This window comes from Balaenoptera physalus (assembly GCF_965194825.1).
Source record: "Balaenoptera physalus genome assembly, chromosome: 8".
Taxonomy (NCBI): domain Eukaryota; kingdom Metazoa; phylum Chordata; class Mammalia; order Artiodactyla; family Balaenopteridae; genus Balaenoptera; species Balaenoptera physalus.
The window spans coordinates 91,756,542-91,777,507 of NC_138887.1; the positions used below are offsets into that span (position 1 = coordinate 91,756,542).

At 40.8% G+C, this 20,966-nt stretch overlaps 1 protein-coding gene and 1 pseudogene across 4 annotated transcripts in view; both read right to left on the bottom strand.

Annotated features, from left to right (window-relative positions):
- The window catches only part of CTTNBP2 (cortactin binding protein 2), a 156,072-nt gene that overhangs the window by 17,928 nt on the left and 117,178 nt on the right, over positions 1–20,966 (bottom strand). For all 3 annotated transcript variants that reach the window (XM_082472240.1, XM_082472238.1, XM_082472239.1), the window contains 4 exons: positions 11,387–11,473; positions 11,210–11,309; positions 1,522–1,674; positions 1,163–1,350 (listed from right to left, as the gene is read on the bottom strand). In XM_082472240.1, coding sequence (XP_082328366.1) covers positions 1,163–1,350; positions 1,522–1,674; positions 11,210–11,309; positions 11,387–11,473 — 528 coding nt within the window. The remainder of the gene's footprint in view (positions 1–1,162; positions 1,351–1,521; positions 1,675–11,209; positions 11,310–11,386; positions 11,474–20,966) is intronic.
- LOC309665713 (hypoxanthine-guanine phosphoribosyltransferase pseudogene) lies at positions 11,493–13,409 on the bottom strand (annotated as a pseudogene). Its single transcript has one exon. The product of its transcript is annotated as a hypoxanthine-guanine phosphoribosyltransferase pseudogene (transcript).

Sequence of the window (20,966 nt, forward strand, 5' to 3'; positions counted from 1 at the left end):
CTCCACCCGCCTCCCATGGCCCCAACTCCACAAATGCATGTATGTTCACACATTCTAACATAACAGACACTGAATTTTGTTCAGGAACTTGGTGGAGAGCTTTGGCCTTGGGAAGGTAATTCTAGCCAAGGTCTCTGGCGGAGAGGTGTGCATGAAACCAGTCTGGTTAATGAACCATTATGGGGAAATCTTCTTTCTGGGAGTTTCAGAAAAAGATTCTTTCCCCCTGATAAGGAGGAGACAAAGGAAGCCGAAGTTCCCTCTCTGCACAACATCCTGCTTCCTGCCTATGAACAAGTTTGTGTGAGGGCGTGACGCCCAAAGTCCTGCAGTCCTGAAGGGAGGTCAAGAGACTCACCCAGACCTGGGACCTGACATCACAAAGGTGTGAATGGACATCATCAACACCTACTGCAAGGCATCTGGTTATACAAGGGAAAAAAGCCTTTTTGTGTGTGTGTGAAGCAGCTAGCAGTGGGGTGTTGTGTTACCTACAGCTTGAAATCCTGTGCTGATACAATGAAGATCCTGTCCTCCAAGTGTGGCCCAACTGTGCAGGATTAAATGATAAAATCTTGCTAAATCGAGCTCTTTTATTTCAAGTCCACCCAGACACTCAGCTACTGGCCCAATTTATGAATATTAAATAGTGATATACTCCAGTTGGTCAGCACTGAATTAATTTTGTTATCTTGATAGAATACAGAATATTTTATTATTCTGAAAAATCACTAAAAGTGATTATTATTCTTGAAAATCTGTCAACAGATAGATTTCTAATTTTTTTCATGTGACTTTTTAATAGCTCACTGTAACAAATATTAAAACTAGCTTGAGTGATGGATAATGAAGGCTCCAAGGAAGCGGTAGCTTTTCCTTAAGAAGAGTGATTAATTTTCTAATCTTGTTTCCCACAGCATTTAGAACTTGGAGAGACTCCTTGAGAATAGTTCATAAAAAAAGTAAAACCTATTTGCTTTTTAAAATACTTAATATAGTCCAGAAACTGCTATGGGTTTTACATGCATTATCCTATTTAACACTTGCATATCTCCAAATTTTACTTGCTGGAAGCCACACAGTAAGTGGTACAGCTCAAGCCTGGGTCGCCTGACACTAAAGGCCCCTCTCCCAGCACTAGGCCGTGCCTGTGGTTTGTTACCTTATTCACGACTTTCCTCCTTAGGAACCTCTGCAGCAGCCCCTGCATGGGCTCGCCATCCCACCGCAGCTGGACCCAGCGGAAATGCTGTTGCACCAGCAAGTCGGAGCCTTGGAGACAGGCCTTGGCAATGGTTCCCAACAAAAAGCAGTTCTCATGGAAGTAATAACATTCAGACGTTCCGTTTCCTGAAACAAACCAAAAGCAGCAGTCCAACCTCAGCAAGCCACAATAGGGGACGAGTTCAAATAAGTGAAAGAAAGACGACCATGAAGCATAACACGTGCTCTGTGAAACAGAAAGATGAGAAGGATCTCAAAGCAGTCTGCTTCTCAGCACGGTCTCTCCACCATCTTTACCTTTTTGGAAACTACAGGGGCTTTCAGTGCTGCGATTTTCCAGAGGTCCCAAAAAGTCCCCCAGTAACTCAGACAATGAAGATTTTTCCAAATTCTCTAAGATGATGATGATTTTCTTGTTAGCAGGAGATTGTTTCACTGGGATCAGACATGCTGTGGTCAAAAAGGAAATTCAGTGATTAAAGATTTTACAAAAACCTATACAAACTGGCAAAGATTTAAGTGTTAGCAAAAACATGACACAATGCTCTGACATTGCTGGGAGAGTATAGGATTCTGGAAAACAGTTTGGCATTACTGAATACAGTTGAAGACACACACACACAACGATCCAACATTAGTTCCACAACAGATTCCAAATGGAATCAACTCAAATCTCTACCAACAACAGACTAGATAGGAGTATATTCATACAACGGATATGAAAGTGAACAAATTACAGCTACAAGCAACCGCATGAAGACTTGTCACAAACAATATATTAAGAAACAAATCACAAAAGGCTACACACAATATGATGCCATCATTTGAAGTTCAAAAAGGGGCAACACTAACCTTATAATTTAGGGATTCATAGATAGTAAAACTATTTTAAAAAAGCAAAGAAATGATTATCACAGAAGATAGACTAGTGGTTACCTCCAGAAGGAAGGGTTTGTGAACAGGGGTGGGGCACATGGGCCCATTCTGGAAGCTGGGAATGTTCTATTTTGTGACCCGGTCAGTGGTTAAATGACAATTTTATTTTAAATTATTCATTGATCTGTAAAAATAGGCAGTATGTATTTTATAGATGGATATTTCAGAATACAAAATGTTAAAATCCTTAAGTGATCTTTAAATTACACATATGTAAAATATTCATAAAATTATGGAGACAGGACCTCAGGGGCCAGCAGATCCCTCCTTCCATTTTACAGATCTCAGAGAGGTTAAGGAGATCTGACTCAGGTTTCAGAAAGAGTGTTAAGGAAGGACCGCGATCTTGGACTTGTGAGTTTTATTTTAGGGGTCCTCACACTAAAGACGGGGGGCTGAACTGCATGTCAACCCAAAGTGAAAGATGGAAAGTAAATGGAAGATTGCTATTATATGTAGAAGACAAGTCAGTGGATAAAATGTAACCGAAACAGTGCCTGGGCACCTGGAAAGCAGTCAAATGTTGTTAATATTGTAGTTGAAATATATATACACACATATATATATATATATATATATATATATACATATTTATAAATAATACTTCCTATATACCAATGAATAAAAAATTAAAATCACTTTTTAATATTTTAGAGGATTCTAAGATGCCCTAGTCTTAGCTAAGTTAACCTTGCAAAAAAGATTAAAATACTTGAGAGTGATTTTGTCAAGTATTCCACTCTTCACAAACACTTATGATAGTACATTATACTCTATTCCACCTCCTAGTTACTATAGACACAAATACATTTTCACTTTCAAAAGAAGTCCCTGTAAATGAATCTCTTCTGAGATTGAAATAGCTCTTCTGGATGCTATAAAGCTTTAAAAACTAGAAGACAGGAAACAAAGCCAGCCACCTCTCCACTGAGTTGTATTTGTTGGGGCTATTACACTAGTGTCTGGCGTGTGCTGCGTCCCCTTCCACAGGGCTATTTAGTAAAGACTGCTACAGTTCTATGCTTCTCAGGTTCAAGTGTTATTTCAAAAATTGTTTGTTATGAAGTATGATAAACCTATAGTTTTTTAAAACAACAATGATAAACTAACAAATCTTTTATACCCAGTGATTTAAAAAAACAAAACAAAACCCAGCAACAACAACAAAACCAGACCAGGTTGGTCTATGTATCTGCTTTTCTGTAACTAAGGACTGAAGGTCTCCAGTTTTGCCTTGATTTGTGTTAAGTGTATGGCTAGTTCCAGCTAGAACGTGTCTGCAGGAACATGTAATTGCATCTCAACAAATGTTTTCCAGTGCCCCCTTGCTGTACATACAATGCTAAGCACTACGGCATGCTGAAGATTGACTGATTCCAACTGGGGGGATGTGGCATTTTAAACTGGACCCGTTACACGGAATGGCATCTTGACAGATCAGAAGAAGGCTTTCTAGGTTTAAGAAATGGCATAGGCAGAAGAATGGAGGCCAGGCAGAGCTCAGTCCTAGAAGGGACCAGGGCTTCAAACCAAGGTGAGACTAGTTGCAAGAGTGGCATGACAGACAGCTCAAAGCTGATACATGTGTCTAGTCAGCACAGGCTGGGAGCTTGGGTACAGAGTCACATCAGTGGAATGGAAGCCAGGAGCCCCATCTGTGGGCAGTAGGGCAGCAGGCTGTGTCCTCACTCTGGGCTACACGTTACAGTCACCAGGGAGCCAACCCCAGAGGTTGTGATGTAGTTGGTCAGTGCTGGGCCTGGGGCATTGGCATTTTATGTGCAGCCGGGGTAAGACTTGCTGATATGAAGTCTCAGAACCCAGCCACAAATGAAAAGTGGAAGGCCCACGATGTCATGTCAGAAGGGAGTAACTACCAGCTCTGGGGATCAGTGGAAGTCTTTAAGGAGGGGATAAACAGGATTTGACTCCTGCTTTGAGATCTCACTCTGGTGTGAAGAATTGACAGGAGAGCGAAGAAACAAGAAGACACATCTACAGGCTCTTACTGCTGAGGTGGGGACAAGAGGTAACAGGAGGCTCATCCAGGGCCCAGGCACAGAACAAAAGGCCAGTCTGAGATGGAGTGAGCAAAGCTCAGTGGCTGATGTCTTGAGAGAGGGGCGGAGAGGGAATAGCAGAGATGACTCAGAAGTTCCCACCGGAGAAGAGGCCATGCAGTGGATGGAGACGGAGAGCACATGAGCAGGAGTACACTTGAGGCAGGGGAGGTGGTGACGGGTTATGCTTCAGGCCTGGGTGATGAGTGAGGCATCGCTCTTGAGATGCCCGGCAGGGGCTGGGACGAAAGGATGGAGGCAGCAAGGGAGGATTCAGGCTGGAAATAAACGAGTTTATAGGATGGCAGGAGGTCTCTTGGAAAGAGACACAAACTCATTCTCCTGAGTCCACAAGCAAGGACTCTATTGTCAGTGACTTAATTAATCCCACATTTAATGGACAGCTTGTGCCCTAGACAAAAGGGGTGTGGGGTGCTGTTCATAACAGTTGGGTTGGGTTTCCACCTCATCTTTGTTCATCTTGGTCTCTTCTGAGGTACGAATCAAGGGTCAAACAGACTGGGTTTTTTTGGTGAAAAGCTTTGTCTTCAACGCTGCTGGCCTCATATGTTCCAATTTTTTCAGTAACATCTGCTTCTCCATCTGACCACTTAAGTTCAACATCCTAAAGCAAGTTGGTCCAAATGTAAATTTCATTTTAGTTGTGAAATAGCACGTCTAGTTCAAGTTATTTAACATGGTTTCAATTCTAAAATATTAACCAACCACAGAAACAGAAACTCATTCCACCTTTGGGTTTGAAGGATTATTCAGCCTCTGATCAGGATTCATGGAGACATAAGATGGCCACTCACCCCTTGTTATAGCTGGAGATTCCTTTCGGCTTATTGTTGGAAAGTCAGCCATTTGGATTCCCTTTGCCCCATGCTAATTCAAAGCCCTATTTCTGAAACTAATCTACCCTTATTTTTCCCTGCTTCCAGCTTTATAGGTATGTCAGCTCTGCCCCTCTCCAGAGGTTAGTAATCTTAATCAGACACCCGCTTGGCTAGGCTCAGGGCTATAGTCCAGCTTTGCATACCCTTGTATTAAAAGTTCTGGATAGCTAGTTCTAGAGCAAGACTCATTGGCTTAAAAATAATGAACATATCACATTTATAGTTAAATCCGAACTCCTTTATGTCTAAGGTGACCCCAAGTCCATAATCTCCTCTTTGGAGATGGAAGCAGCCCATCTTTTACATCGTCCACTTAAAACAAGGCTCTGCAGGGATGACACTCTGAGTCCAGATGAGAAGCAAGGGACAGACCTCCAAAGAGCCTCCAGTAACGCAGGGTCCAAGGAGCAAACTCAATTATGTAGACGTCATTACATATTATTACAGTAATTCTATCTTTATTACTTCTGAAGTAGAAAGTTCTCTCAGGAGTCCTAAGTATTATTTTAAAATACCAATCTAGTGTTTAATTTTTTTTTTGTTTTTTTACTACCACTGTCACATGTGATTTTAAAAAGTATCTGTCTTGCTAACCTAACTCAATACCTTATACTGAGGAGAAATATGACCCAATTCTAATATACGTTCAGACCCTCCTTACCAAATAATGGAGCCATGTGATGTGATGGTCTCTCTCAAAAGTCAATATGAGAAGGAAGATGTTATTTTAAAATAAACACAAAATACCCATTGCTTGCATAAGTGCTACGCCATTCTTTTTGAACTGATCTTCTGTTCTACATTCTTTTCTTCACTGGCACCATTTTAGTCTCCATATAAGTTTTCGATTCTTGAAGCTGATTATTTTAAAAAAATCTGCTACTCTTCCTTCTTGTATTTTTTCACTCATACACTTCTTTTATTCATTCTCTGTGTCTCTTTTCACTGGCTTTCTTCTACAGAGTCATAGAGAGGAACATATAAGGTAATGTATGTGCCACGCCCATTGGAAGATGAAAATTCAACATTCTAACCTCCAGCTGAATGTAAGTAGCTTAAATCTCTATTTCTTTTTTTTTAGAAAATAAAGTTAGAAACCAGGAATAAGTTTAGCACACCATATGAATCAGTATATTCCTCACTTGTTAGTCATATGATTTGATCAGTTTACTTTCTTCGTAAAAAAAAAAAGCAAGACACTAGCTGATACATAATTCCTGTCCTCTAATTATTCTAAAAGCTTAAGTGGAACAGCCTAGAAACTCCTTTTCTCTGATCCAGATCTCAGCCTTCTCTACATTCTGTCCTTTTCCATCACCCTTTGACCAAAAGAAAATTCCCTGCTAGGGGCTTTCTGCACTACAAAAGAAGTAACACCACACCATCCCTAGATCCTTCCCTCTGGCTCACTTGTGATTCCCTGGCACTGCTCAGAAGCTTCTGGTGTCCCCATGTACTCAAAGTGTACGTTCTCCGTTCTCCATGATCTCTTCATTGGCCACCAGTCAGCAGCAGTGGGGCCTACTGCTATGAAAATGATGGTGACGGTGGATGGAGTTTTAGAAGATGAGGATGGACAGCAGCAAGGGAAAGGTCCAAAGCCAGACGGTAATGTTCTTGACATAACATTCAGAGACCTTCAGCGTTTATTCTGGAGCCACTGGAGTATAACAGCAGGAGATTGTCATGAGCAGTTTTTTATTCTAGGGTGAGCCCTCTGGAAACCTGCAGAGGGCTTGTGGAAGGAGCGAGAGCAGAGGAAATAAGAAGGGTTAGTGATGAGGCCTCCATAGGCCCTTGAGCAAGAAATGATAGGTGGTAGGGGGACTGGAGAGCAGGAGGTGGAGATGAGATATAGGAAGCAGATTCAAAAGAACTCAGGACTGACCAGACGTGGGGAATAAGCCAAATGAGGGATCTATGATAAGCTCCACTTGCTAACTTGGGTAACTGCACTCAAGGTCTTAGCAGGTGAATCTTGTGTTTATATCTTACTTTTGTTATTAAAAAAAGAAAGAGGGATTTCACACATATAAATTACTGAGCCAAATACAGAATAAAAATCCTTTAATATTTGGAGATGCTACACTATTTCCTACATAAGAGAGTAGAGTGGAGATTTTTTGGCCTCAGTCTGTCATTTGAAAACTTCCTTTTTCAAATCCAATTCACTCTATTTTTATGCCCTATCATCAACTACTGTCTCAGCAACTTCTGCACTCTCTAATCTTACTTCTTTCTACCTCCACTGTAAGCAAGTTCTTCCACTTGCTGACAACTAAATATGATTAACATTCCCTTTTTCCTTGTGCATGTTACTTCTTGTATCAGGTTCATCCACTCATTCAACAAGTAATTATTGGCAATCAGTGTACAAGGTGAAATGGAAGAATAAGCTACATTACTAGCCTTCAAGGAGCTCATAACGTGTGTGGGCCAACACAAAAGCCCCAATAATACCCTCACCGCCTTGAACTATAGTTAGGTGGGGCACAGAGGTAAACAAAGCCTACTGCTGTTCATTAGAGGTAGCTGGCATACCTGGAGGGATCAGACAAGCCTTCATTCGGGGGTGTCCTCAGAGTATTTAAACAGGGGCTTCCATGTCTATTTTAACCAGTCCTGTACAACACAGTACTTTACATAGTACCTGCCATGCAGTAGTTATGGGGGGGGGGCAGTTTGTGTGCTTATTCTAGGTGAAATTTTAGAGTAATTCTAGATGAAAGCTGCAGCATAAACAAAGACACAGAGAGTGGGAAAGCAAAGGACATGTGAGGAAGAAATACTGTATTCTGCTGGAGCTTAGATATCTATTTTTAAAAAGGGTCAGATATTCCAAAGAAGATATACAAATGACCAACAGGTACAGGAAAACAGGTTCAACATCACTAACGATCAGCGAAATGCAAATCAAAACCACAATGAAATATCACTTCATAACTGTTAGAATGGCTATCATCAATAAGAGTTAACAAATGTTGGTGGGAATGTGTAGGAAAGGGAACCCTTTCACACTGTTGGTGGGAATATAAATTGGTGCAGCCACTAAGAAAAACAGTATGGAGGGTCCTCAAAAAACAAAAAATAGAACTACCATATGATCCAGCAATCCCACTTCTGGGTATATATCCCAAGCAAATGAAATCAGGATCTTAAAGAGATTATCCCCACACCTGTGTTCATTGCAACATAATTCACAAGAGCCAAAATACGGAAACAATCTAACTATCCATCAAGAGATGAATGGATAAAGAAAATGTGGCATACGTATACAATGTAATGTCATTCAGCCATGAGAAAAAAGGAAATCCTGCCATTTGCAACAACATGGATGGACCTTGAGGGCATTATGTTAAGTGAGATAAGTCAGACAGAGAAGGACAAATACTGCGTGATATCACTTTTATGTAGAATCTAAAAAGGCCAAACTGATGAAACAGAGTAGAATGGTGGTTGTCAGGGGCTGGAGGGTGAGGGAAATGAGATGTCAGTCACAGGGTACAAACTTTCAGCTATAAGTCGAATAAGTTTCAGCGGTTAATACTGTATCTATTGTATACTTGAAAGTTGCTAAGAGTAAATATTAAATGTTCTCACTGTAAGAAAGGAATGGTAATTATGTGACGTGATGGAGATGTTAGCTAATGCTACAGTGGTAATCATTTTGCAATATAGAAGTGTATCAAATCAACGAATTGTATACCTTGAACTTACTCTATGTTGTATCTCAATTATATCTCAAAAAATTAAATTAAATTAAATTAAATTAAAAAGGGTCCGATAAGCAAATTAAGTGGATCAATGTCCTAGAATGGAAGACCCTGAATGGGACTGACGTAGTTCAGTGGGTGACTGGGGCATGTGGGAGTCAAGAATCACAGAGTGCTTTTAATCAGGGCTCTGGTGGTCTGTGAAGGATGTTCAGGGAGCGCAAGAGGTAGGCAGAGCAGCCACTTACAGGAAAGTAGACAAAATATAGTAAAAGGAGGCATAAAGTGGGATGGTACCAATGGGGATGGACGAAAAAGGCACACTGAGATCCATTTGGCAGGACATGACCATGGACTGGCTGTGGGACAGGAGTGAGGGGTCCATGACTCAGAGGACCTGGGGGTTCTAGATGGTCCTAGCATGGCTTAAAAATTAAGACAGTTGAAAACATTGAAACATTGAAAGAACAACCTCCCAAATGTTCACTTAAAAACCAGAATGTCTGGCTTCTTCTTCCAAGTCACAAGACCTCACGTCACTGAGTCTACACTCAGCTGCTCGCAGCTGGGAGCTGCTGCCCTCATGGCGATGGAGACAGGATTCCCCTCCTCCAGCCCCAACCAGCCTGCTTCACCCCTTAAGGTGGCTTTTTGGCACCCGTGGGCGTTTAGGTTTTCAAGTCTGCTAGGGAGACCTGACTTCCAAGTATGGAGTGCCAAGAGACTCACCAAACTGAGAAATTAGGAAGAAGAGTTCTTTCTAAGAAGATGCTCCCCAAGGATTTAGAAATGCTGAGTTGGTCACCTTCGCATCCTTCTTGACCTAATTCACTGTTCTCAGATTTTTTTTTTCTAGCTCTCTAAGTTTAGAGCAGAATTCAGTCTAATTGCTAATCTACTCTGATAGGGTGAGAGCACAATATTTTAACTTCTTACTTTGAAATGAAGCAAGACTGAATGTTGAAAACCATAGGGGGCTTTTGTTATAAAACTAAGGGGAGAAAAAAAAATTCTGGCAGGTGAGTTTTTGAGGAGCAGCGGTGGGCAGTGAGTCGGGTCAGGCTGAGGAGCCGGAATGCCTAGTTTGAGTCCTACTCTGCTGCGTCCTCACTGCAGGGTACTTAACCTCTTGTCTCAAGTGTTTATAAATCAGGGTGTTTACAGAGTCAGAGCTTAATAAATATTAGCTATTGTTAGTATCATCATCAGAGAAAACAGCTTTTCTCTGTAGCTTACTCTCACTAGTTTCTGGCCAAAGACTGGCCTGAGTACTAGAGCAACATTCAGATTCTGGTGGGATTTTCTTGTCCCCAAAATGTGCTTCTAGGCTTGTGGATTCCTCAGTTCCCCTCTAAACCTGCCTCTTAATTTTATTTCTTGACTTAGGAACTCCTGGTAATTTCCCTCTTCCTCAACCTGGTCACCAGCTGTCCCAGCCACAAGGTATCTCCCTTGATCACAGCTCCAAAGATAAGAATCACCCCTCTCCCTAAAAAAGAGACCTGAATTCACATTTCAACTCACCCTTCACCCAGCTCACAGCTCCCTCCTTCACCAGCTCCCCAGGGTCCCTGTGGTTTTGAGCCTCTGGAGACCAGAGGTTGGTCCATTTCAGTTTTATTTCACTAGTCATGCTATATACTATGCAGAGTTACACTAACTCCACCTGTGCTGAAGCTTGGGGTGTTATGCTCTGGAGCCTAAGATAGAAAATTTATGAAAACTTTATATTAATAAACATGTTTAATCACGGTTCTGCCACTATGTAGTTGTGGTAAGTTACTGAAACTCTCTATGCCTGTTTCCTCACCTTTGAAATGGAGATAATACCAACCTGCATAGGGCTGTTGTGGAGATTAAATGAGTTAATTAATGCATGCCATGTGTTTAGCAAAGTGCCAGTCAATGGCATACTAAGAATGACGTGGAGAAAGCAGTGCACCCCAGGTGCAGCAATATGGGTGCTTTCACTGTAGAGAATTTATGAATAATATTTACTAAAAACCTATCTCCTTATTATCACCGTGCAATTTTAAACTGCACCAATAACGCAATGCTTAGTTCTGCTAAGGTGGACTGCTCCCACCACCCCCTCCCTTGGTATCCTCTAGTGCCAGTTATGTAGTATGCTCCCAACAGATAATTTATAAACAAAAGAAGAAAAATATAGGATGTGCAATAGATGCAATGTTATGTACATGAAAACAATTTTTTGCAAGTGCTCACCTGGGTTCCCAGTTTTCATCCCACAGCTGCTCCGTAACTGAAAAGTCAACTTAAATTTATCCCCAAGCAACAACATTTATTTCCGTATAACGGCTTACTTGAAGGGCATGCCTTTCGGTTATCACAATTCAGTTTGCTGAGATGGTCTTACCGCTACTGATGAACAGATCTACTAGCTGGTCCTTGGAGAAACCAGTATCCACTTCAGCTCTCACTATTTCACAGGGGACTCCTGCAGCCATTTGTCTGTGCTGTGATAAGAGAGTGATTAGTTCTATACGCTTTTGTGTTTTCAAAGAAAAGGAGAGGGTACGTGAGTGGTCCCCACCTTCATGCAGAGTGCAAGCTGATGGGCTATGTAGTCTTGCAAGCTTCCTTCTGGGCCGTGGAAAATGACATTATGATATTGCTCGACCTATTAACAAAACAAGAAGAAACCTTAGGTAAAAATGCTATGAAGGGAAAAAAGTGTTACACAAGTGTAGAATTTCCTTTCTGATTGTCACCAGCCTTTCAAAAGATTAAAAATATTATTTTAGGGGTTAGCTTCATTCATTGGGCATGTGAAGTCTTTCATTTTAAGGTGAAACACTGGCAAACATATTATTTATATAGTATTTTACATTTTATATAGTACTTACATATTTATAGCAAGAGATGGCATTGTTTTGAAGAGCATACTCCTTCCCCCTCCATTTTCTACACTGAGGTTCAGTATATTAGCTGGGAACACAATTCCTAGCATGTTTTTGTCCTCTGCAGATGTTCCATAATTTTTTTCTTTATTATCCCTTACAGATGTTCTTTAATTTGAATTTTCCCAATGCATATTTTACTTTTCAGAGGTTAAAATAGCAATGAATGTTTTTCAGGAAATTTTGGAAAATACAAAGAAAAATAAAGAATAGAAATCACTGAAGCAACCACTGTAAATATTTTTATGTTTCCTTCCAGTTTTTTTCTCTGCATAGTTGATGTGTGTGTATTTGGTTTTTTTTCTTTTTTCTTTTAAAGAGACAGCCTTTATTTTAAGGATTTTTACATTGAAGACTTCAAAAAGTGGTAGGTTTTTAGAACTTATTGACCTGTATTTAAAAGGAACTGTTGACAAAGATTCGCCAGAAATAATCTGAACAAGCGGGAAAATATACAGTTAATACTTCTGAAACCTACTAAAGTAACTCCAGGACATATGGTTTATCCAACATAACGATACCTCTAAATGGTGTCACTGATATGAAACTGACTGCTTCTTTTCTAAACACACCGTGGTATAATTAACAATATTCAATCACTTCTGTTCTTTCCTGAATATATAAAAATTAAAATACCAATTAAAACACTAATATATTCTTCTCTTTCAATGTTTCTTACAGATACAATTTCAATATTTTCATTCAATAGTGGTGTGGTTTAAGAGATTTTTCATTCACAAGTCAAACAACAATCTACCCAAAGGGAACTGATAGTCTATAGGCTCATAGTGCAAATAAAGAGTTCGGGAATGCAGCAACTGACCTTTCTAAAATACAAAACGGATGAAATTCTTAGAAGATACATGTAACAAGCTCTACTAAGCAGCTGGCCACAGAACTAGAACATCTGATAATTTTCCTGGTGATTCACTGGGACTCCAGATGTCTCCAAACTCAACTTGAACCCTCACCTTAGGCTTTGTATTTTGCTTTTCCAGTTTTGCTAATGACACAAACATGATTCAAATCCTTGAGTAGTCATTATAGTCAAGGGCATATCCTACAACAAACCTGTCTGGAATTTCAAATCCAACAAAGTCTGGTCTATATGCAACACTTTGAGGGGTCCTTTTAACAGGCAAGCTTGCAACCTTGAGCATCTCTGGATTATTCTGCTTGACCAAGGAAAGCGAGGTTTGCATTGTTTTGCCAGTGTCAATTATATCTTCAGCAATCAAGACATTCTTTCCAGTTAAAGTTGAGAGATCATCTCCACCAATTACTTTTATGTCACCTGTTGACTGGTCATTACGGTAGCTCTTCAGTCTAATAAAATCTACAGTCATAGGTATAGATCTGTCACTATTTCTCTTCAGTGCTTTGATGTAATCCAGCAGGTCAGCAAAGAATTTATAGCCCCCCTTGAGCACACAGAGGGCCACAATGTGATGGCCTCCCATCTCCTTCATCACATCTCGAGTCAGCCGTTCGGTCCTGTCCATAATTAGTCCATGAGGAATAAACACCTTTTCCAAATCCTCAGCATAAATGATTAGGTATACAACATACATCTAGGTCATAACCTGGTTCACCATCATTAACCACGACGCTGGGGCTGCGGGTTGCCATAATAGAGCCGGCTGGTGCGCGGGCTGAGGGCAGCCTGGGGAGGAGAAGCCGGCGGGGCTGAACAGGAGGCGGCGCCGCGCAGGAAAGCAGAGTGGTCCGCCCGAGCGCTCTTCGCCGCCACCGCCGCTCAAAGCCCAGGCGCCTGTATTTGGTTTTTAAGAAGGATACAGGGGTGTAATCTTCTTACAGCTATTGTATATCAGAGGATATCTTTGTGTTGACTTTTTGCATAAAAGACATCTTCATGAGTATTCAATTCTTGTATCAACTATGTGATCCCATTCTTCAAAGCACTGAATTCCAGAAATCTAGGTAGAGACTGACTGATACTTTTACTTCGTGAAAATGAAAATCTCTTGCCTGGAAGCCTATAGGGTTTAAAAAAAATCTTTATCCTCATGTATAAGGATATCTCGCCTAAGAACATGTGGAGATGTAGTGGCTGCTGGGACAGAAAGCCATGCCCTTTTATGTATGTCAAGGGCCGTGACGTTCGAAGTAAAATGTGGAGGGGAGGTCAGCCTCCCACCTCCATGATCCCAGGGCTGAGTTCCCACTCCCAGCCCACATGCTGGGGAGAAGCTTTCTTCTTGGAAAGGTCTTGCAGAAAAGCACCTGTGCAGGTGTGGCACCTACCTAACGAGTACAGTTGACGAAGCTCATATATGAGGATTGAGCCACCCATACTTAGAGAAGTGTTAGACACAACAGGGTCTGTTCCCTCTTTATAATTTGGAATGGGACAATGTAAGAACATGTATATCTTTGTCCTATTGTTTCTCTGCTGTGCTCTGATGGGTTTGTCCCTTTTACATAACAGGGGAAGGGCACATCCTTGAGGGTAGCCGGAGTAGACTTCTACGAAGACAGTGACTATGCCCCTGGCTCCTTACAGGAAAAGGCAGGTTCTGAGATATGAAAGGAAGGCTTGAGGGAAAGCCCTTAGCATGGAAGGAAGAGGGAACTGCTTCCTTACCTGGGGACTTTAAGACCTGAGCTTTGGCCTCCCAGGAGACTATGACATAAACTTAGAGGAACTCCTAGAAAGTGGAAGAAAACTAGTCTTGACCACTGGGTGTCTGAAAATGAGCTAAGGAGGGAAGTGATTCTTAAAGGGGTCCCTTGATGTTGCACTTGGGACTGGGTTTTAGGCTCTGAAAGACAATTTATCTGGTAGCCACCAGTGATTTTCTCTGAGTTTAAATATTATTCCACCATTGCTAAGCCTTCAATGAAAAAGGTAAGAGCTGGATTCACACTGGGGGTAGGGCAGCAACACGGAGAGTCGTGGCTGGAAGACACATGACAGTGGCTGTAGCTGCCTGAGGAACGTCAGGATCCTAAAGCCACAGGATGAACTCAGCAGTGGCTGGTCTGGGCTGTTTTCCGTGGTACTGAGAATCTGTGAGCCAAGCAACGGTAGAGATGCCAGCCAGGACCAAGACTGGGACACGGCCTCTTCCAGAGACATGGGAGAGATAGTATCCTAAAAAGTTCAGTTGAGGTTCTACTTCTTAGACAGTGAGGCCATAGAGCCATAAGACTTCAGGGCTAAGTTATTATTAAAGAAGAATTATTAAAGAATAATATGTTCTCATTTGTACCTATGTGATGGGGAAGCTTGGGGATACACAGATTATACTTTTCATTAAAAAATGTTGCCCAGATTTATCTAGTTAGGGCCTCTTTCTCCCAATTTTAAATGCAATATGGTAAATCCTTTTGATATGCACAAACGTTTTTTGGCTTGGGAAATTTTTCTTCCGTTATGTTTTTGTTAATTTCTCCTCTTCTAGTTCTAATTCTAAGGAACACCTACAAGGCTTAAGTTCCCTTGCTGTTCTCTGTAAGGACATCTGTCCCCTTATCTCTTCATTTCTCTCTCTCTGTCCTTCTCTTCTGCATTCTGGGAGTGAACTCCTCACGTTAGTCTTTCATAACCCTGAATGGAACATTCATTTACCATCTCACTTTTGCTCTCTATGATCTCAAGGACAATTTTAATGATGCCATTGCATTTTTAGTTGTTCTTATAGTTCCTTGCTTCATCCGTCTCCTTTCCAACACTCTTCCTTTTAAGCTTAGCCTGCACTCTATCATGGCTTTCTTGCCCTGCTTTCATAGTCTATCTCCTTGCATCCTCTAGAGAATGAACATAATTTTCCAAACTTCTTTGCTCTTTAAGTTATTTTTAACCTGTGTTCTTCTGAGTTTTCAGAAGGATAACTCTGTTCTGTTCTGCAGTATTCTTCCATAGGTATAATGTTAACTTGCCATTGGTATTCATATCCTTTGAAACCACAGGAAGAATTCTGCAGTAAAGCAGGATGCGTGGACCATCACTGATTTTACTCGCTGTCCACTGATTTTCCAGCTGAATTCCTGCCTTAGGTCACTGGACAAATGGCGGGCTGGTGTCTATAATTTCTAGTTAAACTCCAGGATCCAGCACTGGCTGCAGTGGACGGAACTCCTGCTGTCCGCCTTGGCGGACAAATGCATGAGATGAACTGCAGTACCGGAAGCAGGATGCTCTGGTACCCGTCCCACCGAGAGTGCTGATATAATATACTTCCTGGATGCAGCACGGTCTCACCAAAGCCCGCCGACTTCCTGCTCAGGGATTTCTTGGATACAAACTCTGAATGGCTGTGGAAGGACCTGTGTTGACAGGGGGTTGAGGATAATATCATGGTGCAGCAAAAAGCAGAGGCAGTAAAGGATACATGCCCAATTTTCTTACTGCTGTAAATCTTGCTTCTTTGAATCATTGGTAAGATGGTAAGAGAAAGATAAAAGTGTTTTCCTACTAAATCTCAGGTAGGTCTCAAATAAAGTAAACCCAACACTCTCTTGCCCCTAAAGTTAGTGAAACTTTTTTCTAGATTCTTAAAACAGGAAGACCTCAGTTCTGTTTTTCTCTGTTATTGTGAAGTTTTATCACTTTTAAAAAGTACTTTAGTGGGAACTTGTGTGTTAGGTACTTGCCAGGTACAATTTTAAACCAGAAATCTTGAGCTCTCCAAATTAATCCCAAACTGCCATGACTTACAGTGTAGAAATTCTCTCACAAGGAATGGATTGTTTCACACCAGTGGAACAGGATACAGCTTTTCAAGATTTACTGAATATTCCAGCCCTGAGATTTTCAACTAGCACTGCTATTTAATCCTGTCTCACTTTTCAAAACACGAGTGTTCTTTACAGCCATCGTGTCAAACTGCCTACATTTTCTTAAGATTGATTTTGAAATCATGTAACAGCAAGAGACCCAACTTCATAGATAAGCTGTCTTCAATTCCAACACCTCATTTTTTCTCAGATTGTCGGTTCTCAGGAAAGACAGGAATTTTAAACATTCCATTTAAAATTTCATTGAAAGGCCATTCACCAGCAGTAAGCATTTCTGTTCACACACTCTATTATGCTTTCTGGAATAAGGTAAAATATAAATAAATGAATTCAATAAGTAAATCACGGTCAAAGATTTCCCAATCATTCAGACATTCTAATGCATGCATCCTATTAGTAGGTTTCTCCTCATTTCAGGCATTATCAATTTTTTGTTAATGGTATTTTGTTCTACCTCATCAAATGATACAGTTGTGTTGGTTACCATTTAAGATCTGAACAAAAAATTAATTATGGAAGCCTTTTGCTCTACTGAGACTGGTGCAAACATGCAAAGCTATGCCAAGAAAACATATTTATCTGTTCTAGTGCTACCATATTATTTCTCCAAATAGCAAGATCTGAGGTATAATAAATATACATGCTCCATGCTTCCAGCAGAGGGCTCTAAAGATGGACAGGTAGGTAGGTATTATAGATGGACAGACAGGAAGGCAGACAGATTTTCTGGGGGGAGGAGGAGGTAAATATCTGAATTCTGTTGAAAGGAGATCTATTTTTTGAAAAACAAATTCAACTTCTAAAATGTGAATTGTAGTCACCAGAATTATCTTCTAAGTGCATGCTTACAGTGTGACATTTCTGCTCATTAGGAAACAGACACTGGGCTTTTTTATCACAGTTGGTACCAATCCCTTTTATTCTTGTGTCTTCACAGCCTATTCAGGAAGCTCTTATCACATGTCAATTAGTGCTTTGTGAGGCAAATGAATTCTGGATTAAATGGAAACAATGACCTCTACAAAATCCCATCCATCCCTTTATTTTTTTCCCTCCACAGTGTTTTTCTGTAGAATGGAGTTTACCAGAGGAGCTATAGTCTCCACTAGGGTCAATGTAGCACCTGCAATGTGTTTTCAGACTTGTGGCATTATTTTAAAGCAATAAGCTTCAACTTTTGTTTGGAGTTTCACTTGTCAGAGTCTGAGGAAAAGCTTCTACTACCCTGAGACGGTTTTAGGCCAAGTTGTGTTGAGATGCTGAACTCAAAAAAGAATGAAAAATAAAAGGTCTTTACCAAGCTAATAAAATTGGAATGCTTACAGAATAAAGGGACATGCTTTATAGCTAAGATGTTCATTCCAACCTCTTCTGGAACTTAATTTTTAAAGAACTGATTTATATATGACTTTAGAGCCACATACAATACAGTTACTGTCAACTTATTCATGTAAAATCCCCCCAAACAATATTGGCACATCCAGCATCAGGGATACACAAAACCAGAGTCTTTCATGTTAGGGGTTTTAGGCATTTGCTGAGGTCCCTCTTTATAGAATAGGTGTAAGAGAATAATGGAATTCAAGAGAAATTAAGTTCACACACAGAGGGACACCCATACTATATGCTTTTTAAAATTAGCTTAGTGAAACCATAAAAGCCAAGATCAGACTTGGTTACTAACTCCAAATAAAGATAGGCCCTCACTTATTAACAGAGAAGTAGTAACTTGGGTGTTATAACTATTTAAAAAGTAAAACTATAAGATATAATTCTTGGATATAATTTCCCCCTTGTCACCTCACCTCTGGCACTCATGAACTCTTCCTGCTCCAGACCTTCTCTGGGCTGACACTTGCCCTACTGGCCAGAATCTCTTGCACTGTAACCAGGGAAGCCAAGGATCCACTGGTGTTGGAATCACCTCTTCCTCATACCAGGAAACTGGCTTCCTTCTTCCACTAGGACCTTTCCCAGCATTGCCCCTCCATGCTCTGAATAATCTCAGGCTAAACTGGGTCATTTGCTAAAGGGTTTGATAAGCTTTTGTGGGCCATCTTAGATACGTAACCATCATTTACAACATTACTTCTATGGGAACATGGCAAACTTATTTTGGGAATGTATGAAGCTAAGTAGAATCTCCTAGTGATGATTCTTCATGATGAGCATGGCACATACTTGAGTGGACAGCCAATATAATTCTCAAGAATTCTGTCCATGGGGATTCAGAGTTCTACATTTAAAAATAGGGCTCAAGGGACCTTCCAGATGGAGGAGAAGTAAGACTTGGAGATCACCTTCCTTCCCACAAATACATCAGAAATACATCTACACGTACAACAACTCCTACGGGACACCTACTGAATGCTGGCAGAAGACCTCAGACTTCCCAAAATGCAAGAAACTGCCCACGTACCTGGCCGTGTGTCTGACAGGGTCTTGGTGATCCAGCTGGGTGTCAGGCCTGAGCCTCTGAGTTGGGAGAGCCAAGTTCAGGACATTGGTCCACCAGAGACCTCCCAGATACATGTAATATAGATGGTGAAAGCTCTCCCAGAGATCTCCATCAAAACGCTAAGACCCAGCTCCACTGAACGACCAGCAACCTACAGTGCTGGACACCCGACGCCAAACAACTAGCAAGACAGGAACACAACCCCACCCATTAGCAGAGAGGCTGCCTAAAAACATGGTAAGGTCACAGACACCCCAAAACACACCACCGGATGCAGTCCTGCCCACCAGAAAGACAAGATCCAGCCTCATCCACCAGAACACAGGCACCAGTCCCCTCCACCAGGAAACCTACACAACCCACTGAACCAACCTTAGCCACTGGGGGCAGACACCAAAATCAATGGGAACTATGAACCTGCAGCCTGCAAAAAGGAGCCCCAAACACAGTAAGTTAAGCAAAATGAGAAGACACAGAAATATGCAGCAGATGAAGGAGCAAGGTAAACACCCACCAGACCAAACAAATGAAGAGGAAATAGGCAGTCTACCTGAAAAGGAATTCAGAGTAATGATAGGAAAGATGATCCAAAATCTTGGAAATAGAATGCAGAAAATACAAGAAATGTTTAAAAAGGACCTAGAAGAACTGAAAAGCAAACAAATAATGATGAAGAACACAATAAATGAAACTAAAATTTCTCTAGAAGGAATCCATAGCAGAATAACTGAGGCAGAAGAAAGGATAAGTGACCTGGAAGATAAAATAGTAGAAATAACTACCACAGAGCAGAATAAAGAAAAAAGAAGGAAAAGAATTGAGGACAGTCTCAGAGACCTCTGGGGCAACATTAAACACACCAACATTCGAATTATAGGGGTCCCAGAAGAAGAAGAGAAAAAGAAAGGGACTGAGAAAATATTTGAAGAGATTATAGTTGAAAACTTCCCTAATATGGGAAAGGAAAGAGTCAATCAAGTCCAGGAAGCGCAGAGTCCCATACAGGATAAATACAAGGAGAAATACGCCAACACACATGTTAATCAAACTATCAAAAATTAAATAAAAAGAAAAACTATTAAGAGCAGCAAGGGAAAAGGAACAAATAACATACAAGGGAATCCCCATAAGGTTAACAGCTGATCTTTCAGCAGAAACTCTGCAACCCAGAAGGGAGTGGCAAGACATATTTAAAGTGATGAAGTGGAAAAACCTACAACCAAGATTACTCTACCCAGCAAGGATCTCATTGAGATTGGACAGAGAAATTAAAAGCTTTAGAGACAAGCAAAAGCTAAGAGAATTCAGCACCACCAAACCAGCTTTACAACAAATGCTAAACGCACTTCTCTAGTCAGGAAACACAAGAGAAGGAAAAGACCTACAATAACAAACCCAAACAATTAGGAAAATGGTAATAGGAACATACATTTCGATAATTACCTTAAATGTAAATGGATTAAACGCTCCAACCAAAAGACATACCCTGGTTGAATGGATACAAAAACAAAACCCGTATATATGCTGCCTACAAAAGACCCACTTCAGACCTAGGGACACATACAGACTGAAAGTGAGGGGATGGAAACAGATATTCGGGGCAAATGGAAATCAAAAGAAACCTGGAGAAGCAATTCTCATATCAGACAAAATAGACTTTAAAACAAAGACTACTACAAGAGACAAAGAAGGACATTACATAATGACCAAGGGATTAAACCAAGAAGAATATATAATATTGTAAATATTTATGCACGCAACATAGGAGCACCTCAATACATAAGGCAAATGCTGACAGCCATAAAAAGGGGAAGTCAACAGTAACACAGTCACAGTAGGGGACTTTAACACCCCACTTTCACCAATGGACAGGTCATCCAAAATGAAAATAAATAAGGAAACACAAGCTTTAAATGATACATTAAACAAGATGGACTTAATTGGTATTTATAGGACATTCTATACAAAAACAACGGAATACACTTTCTTCTCAA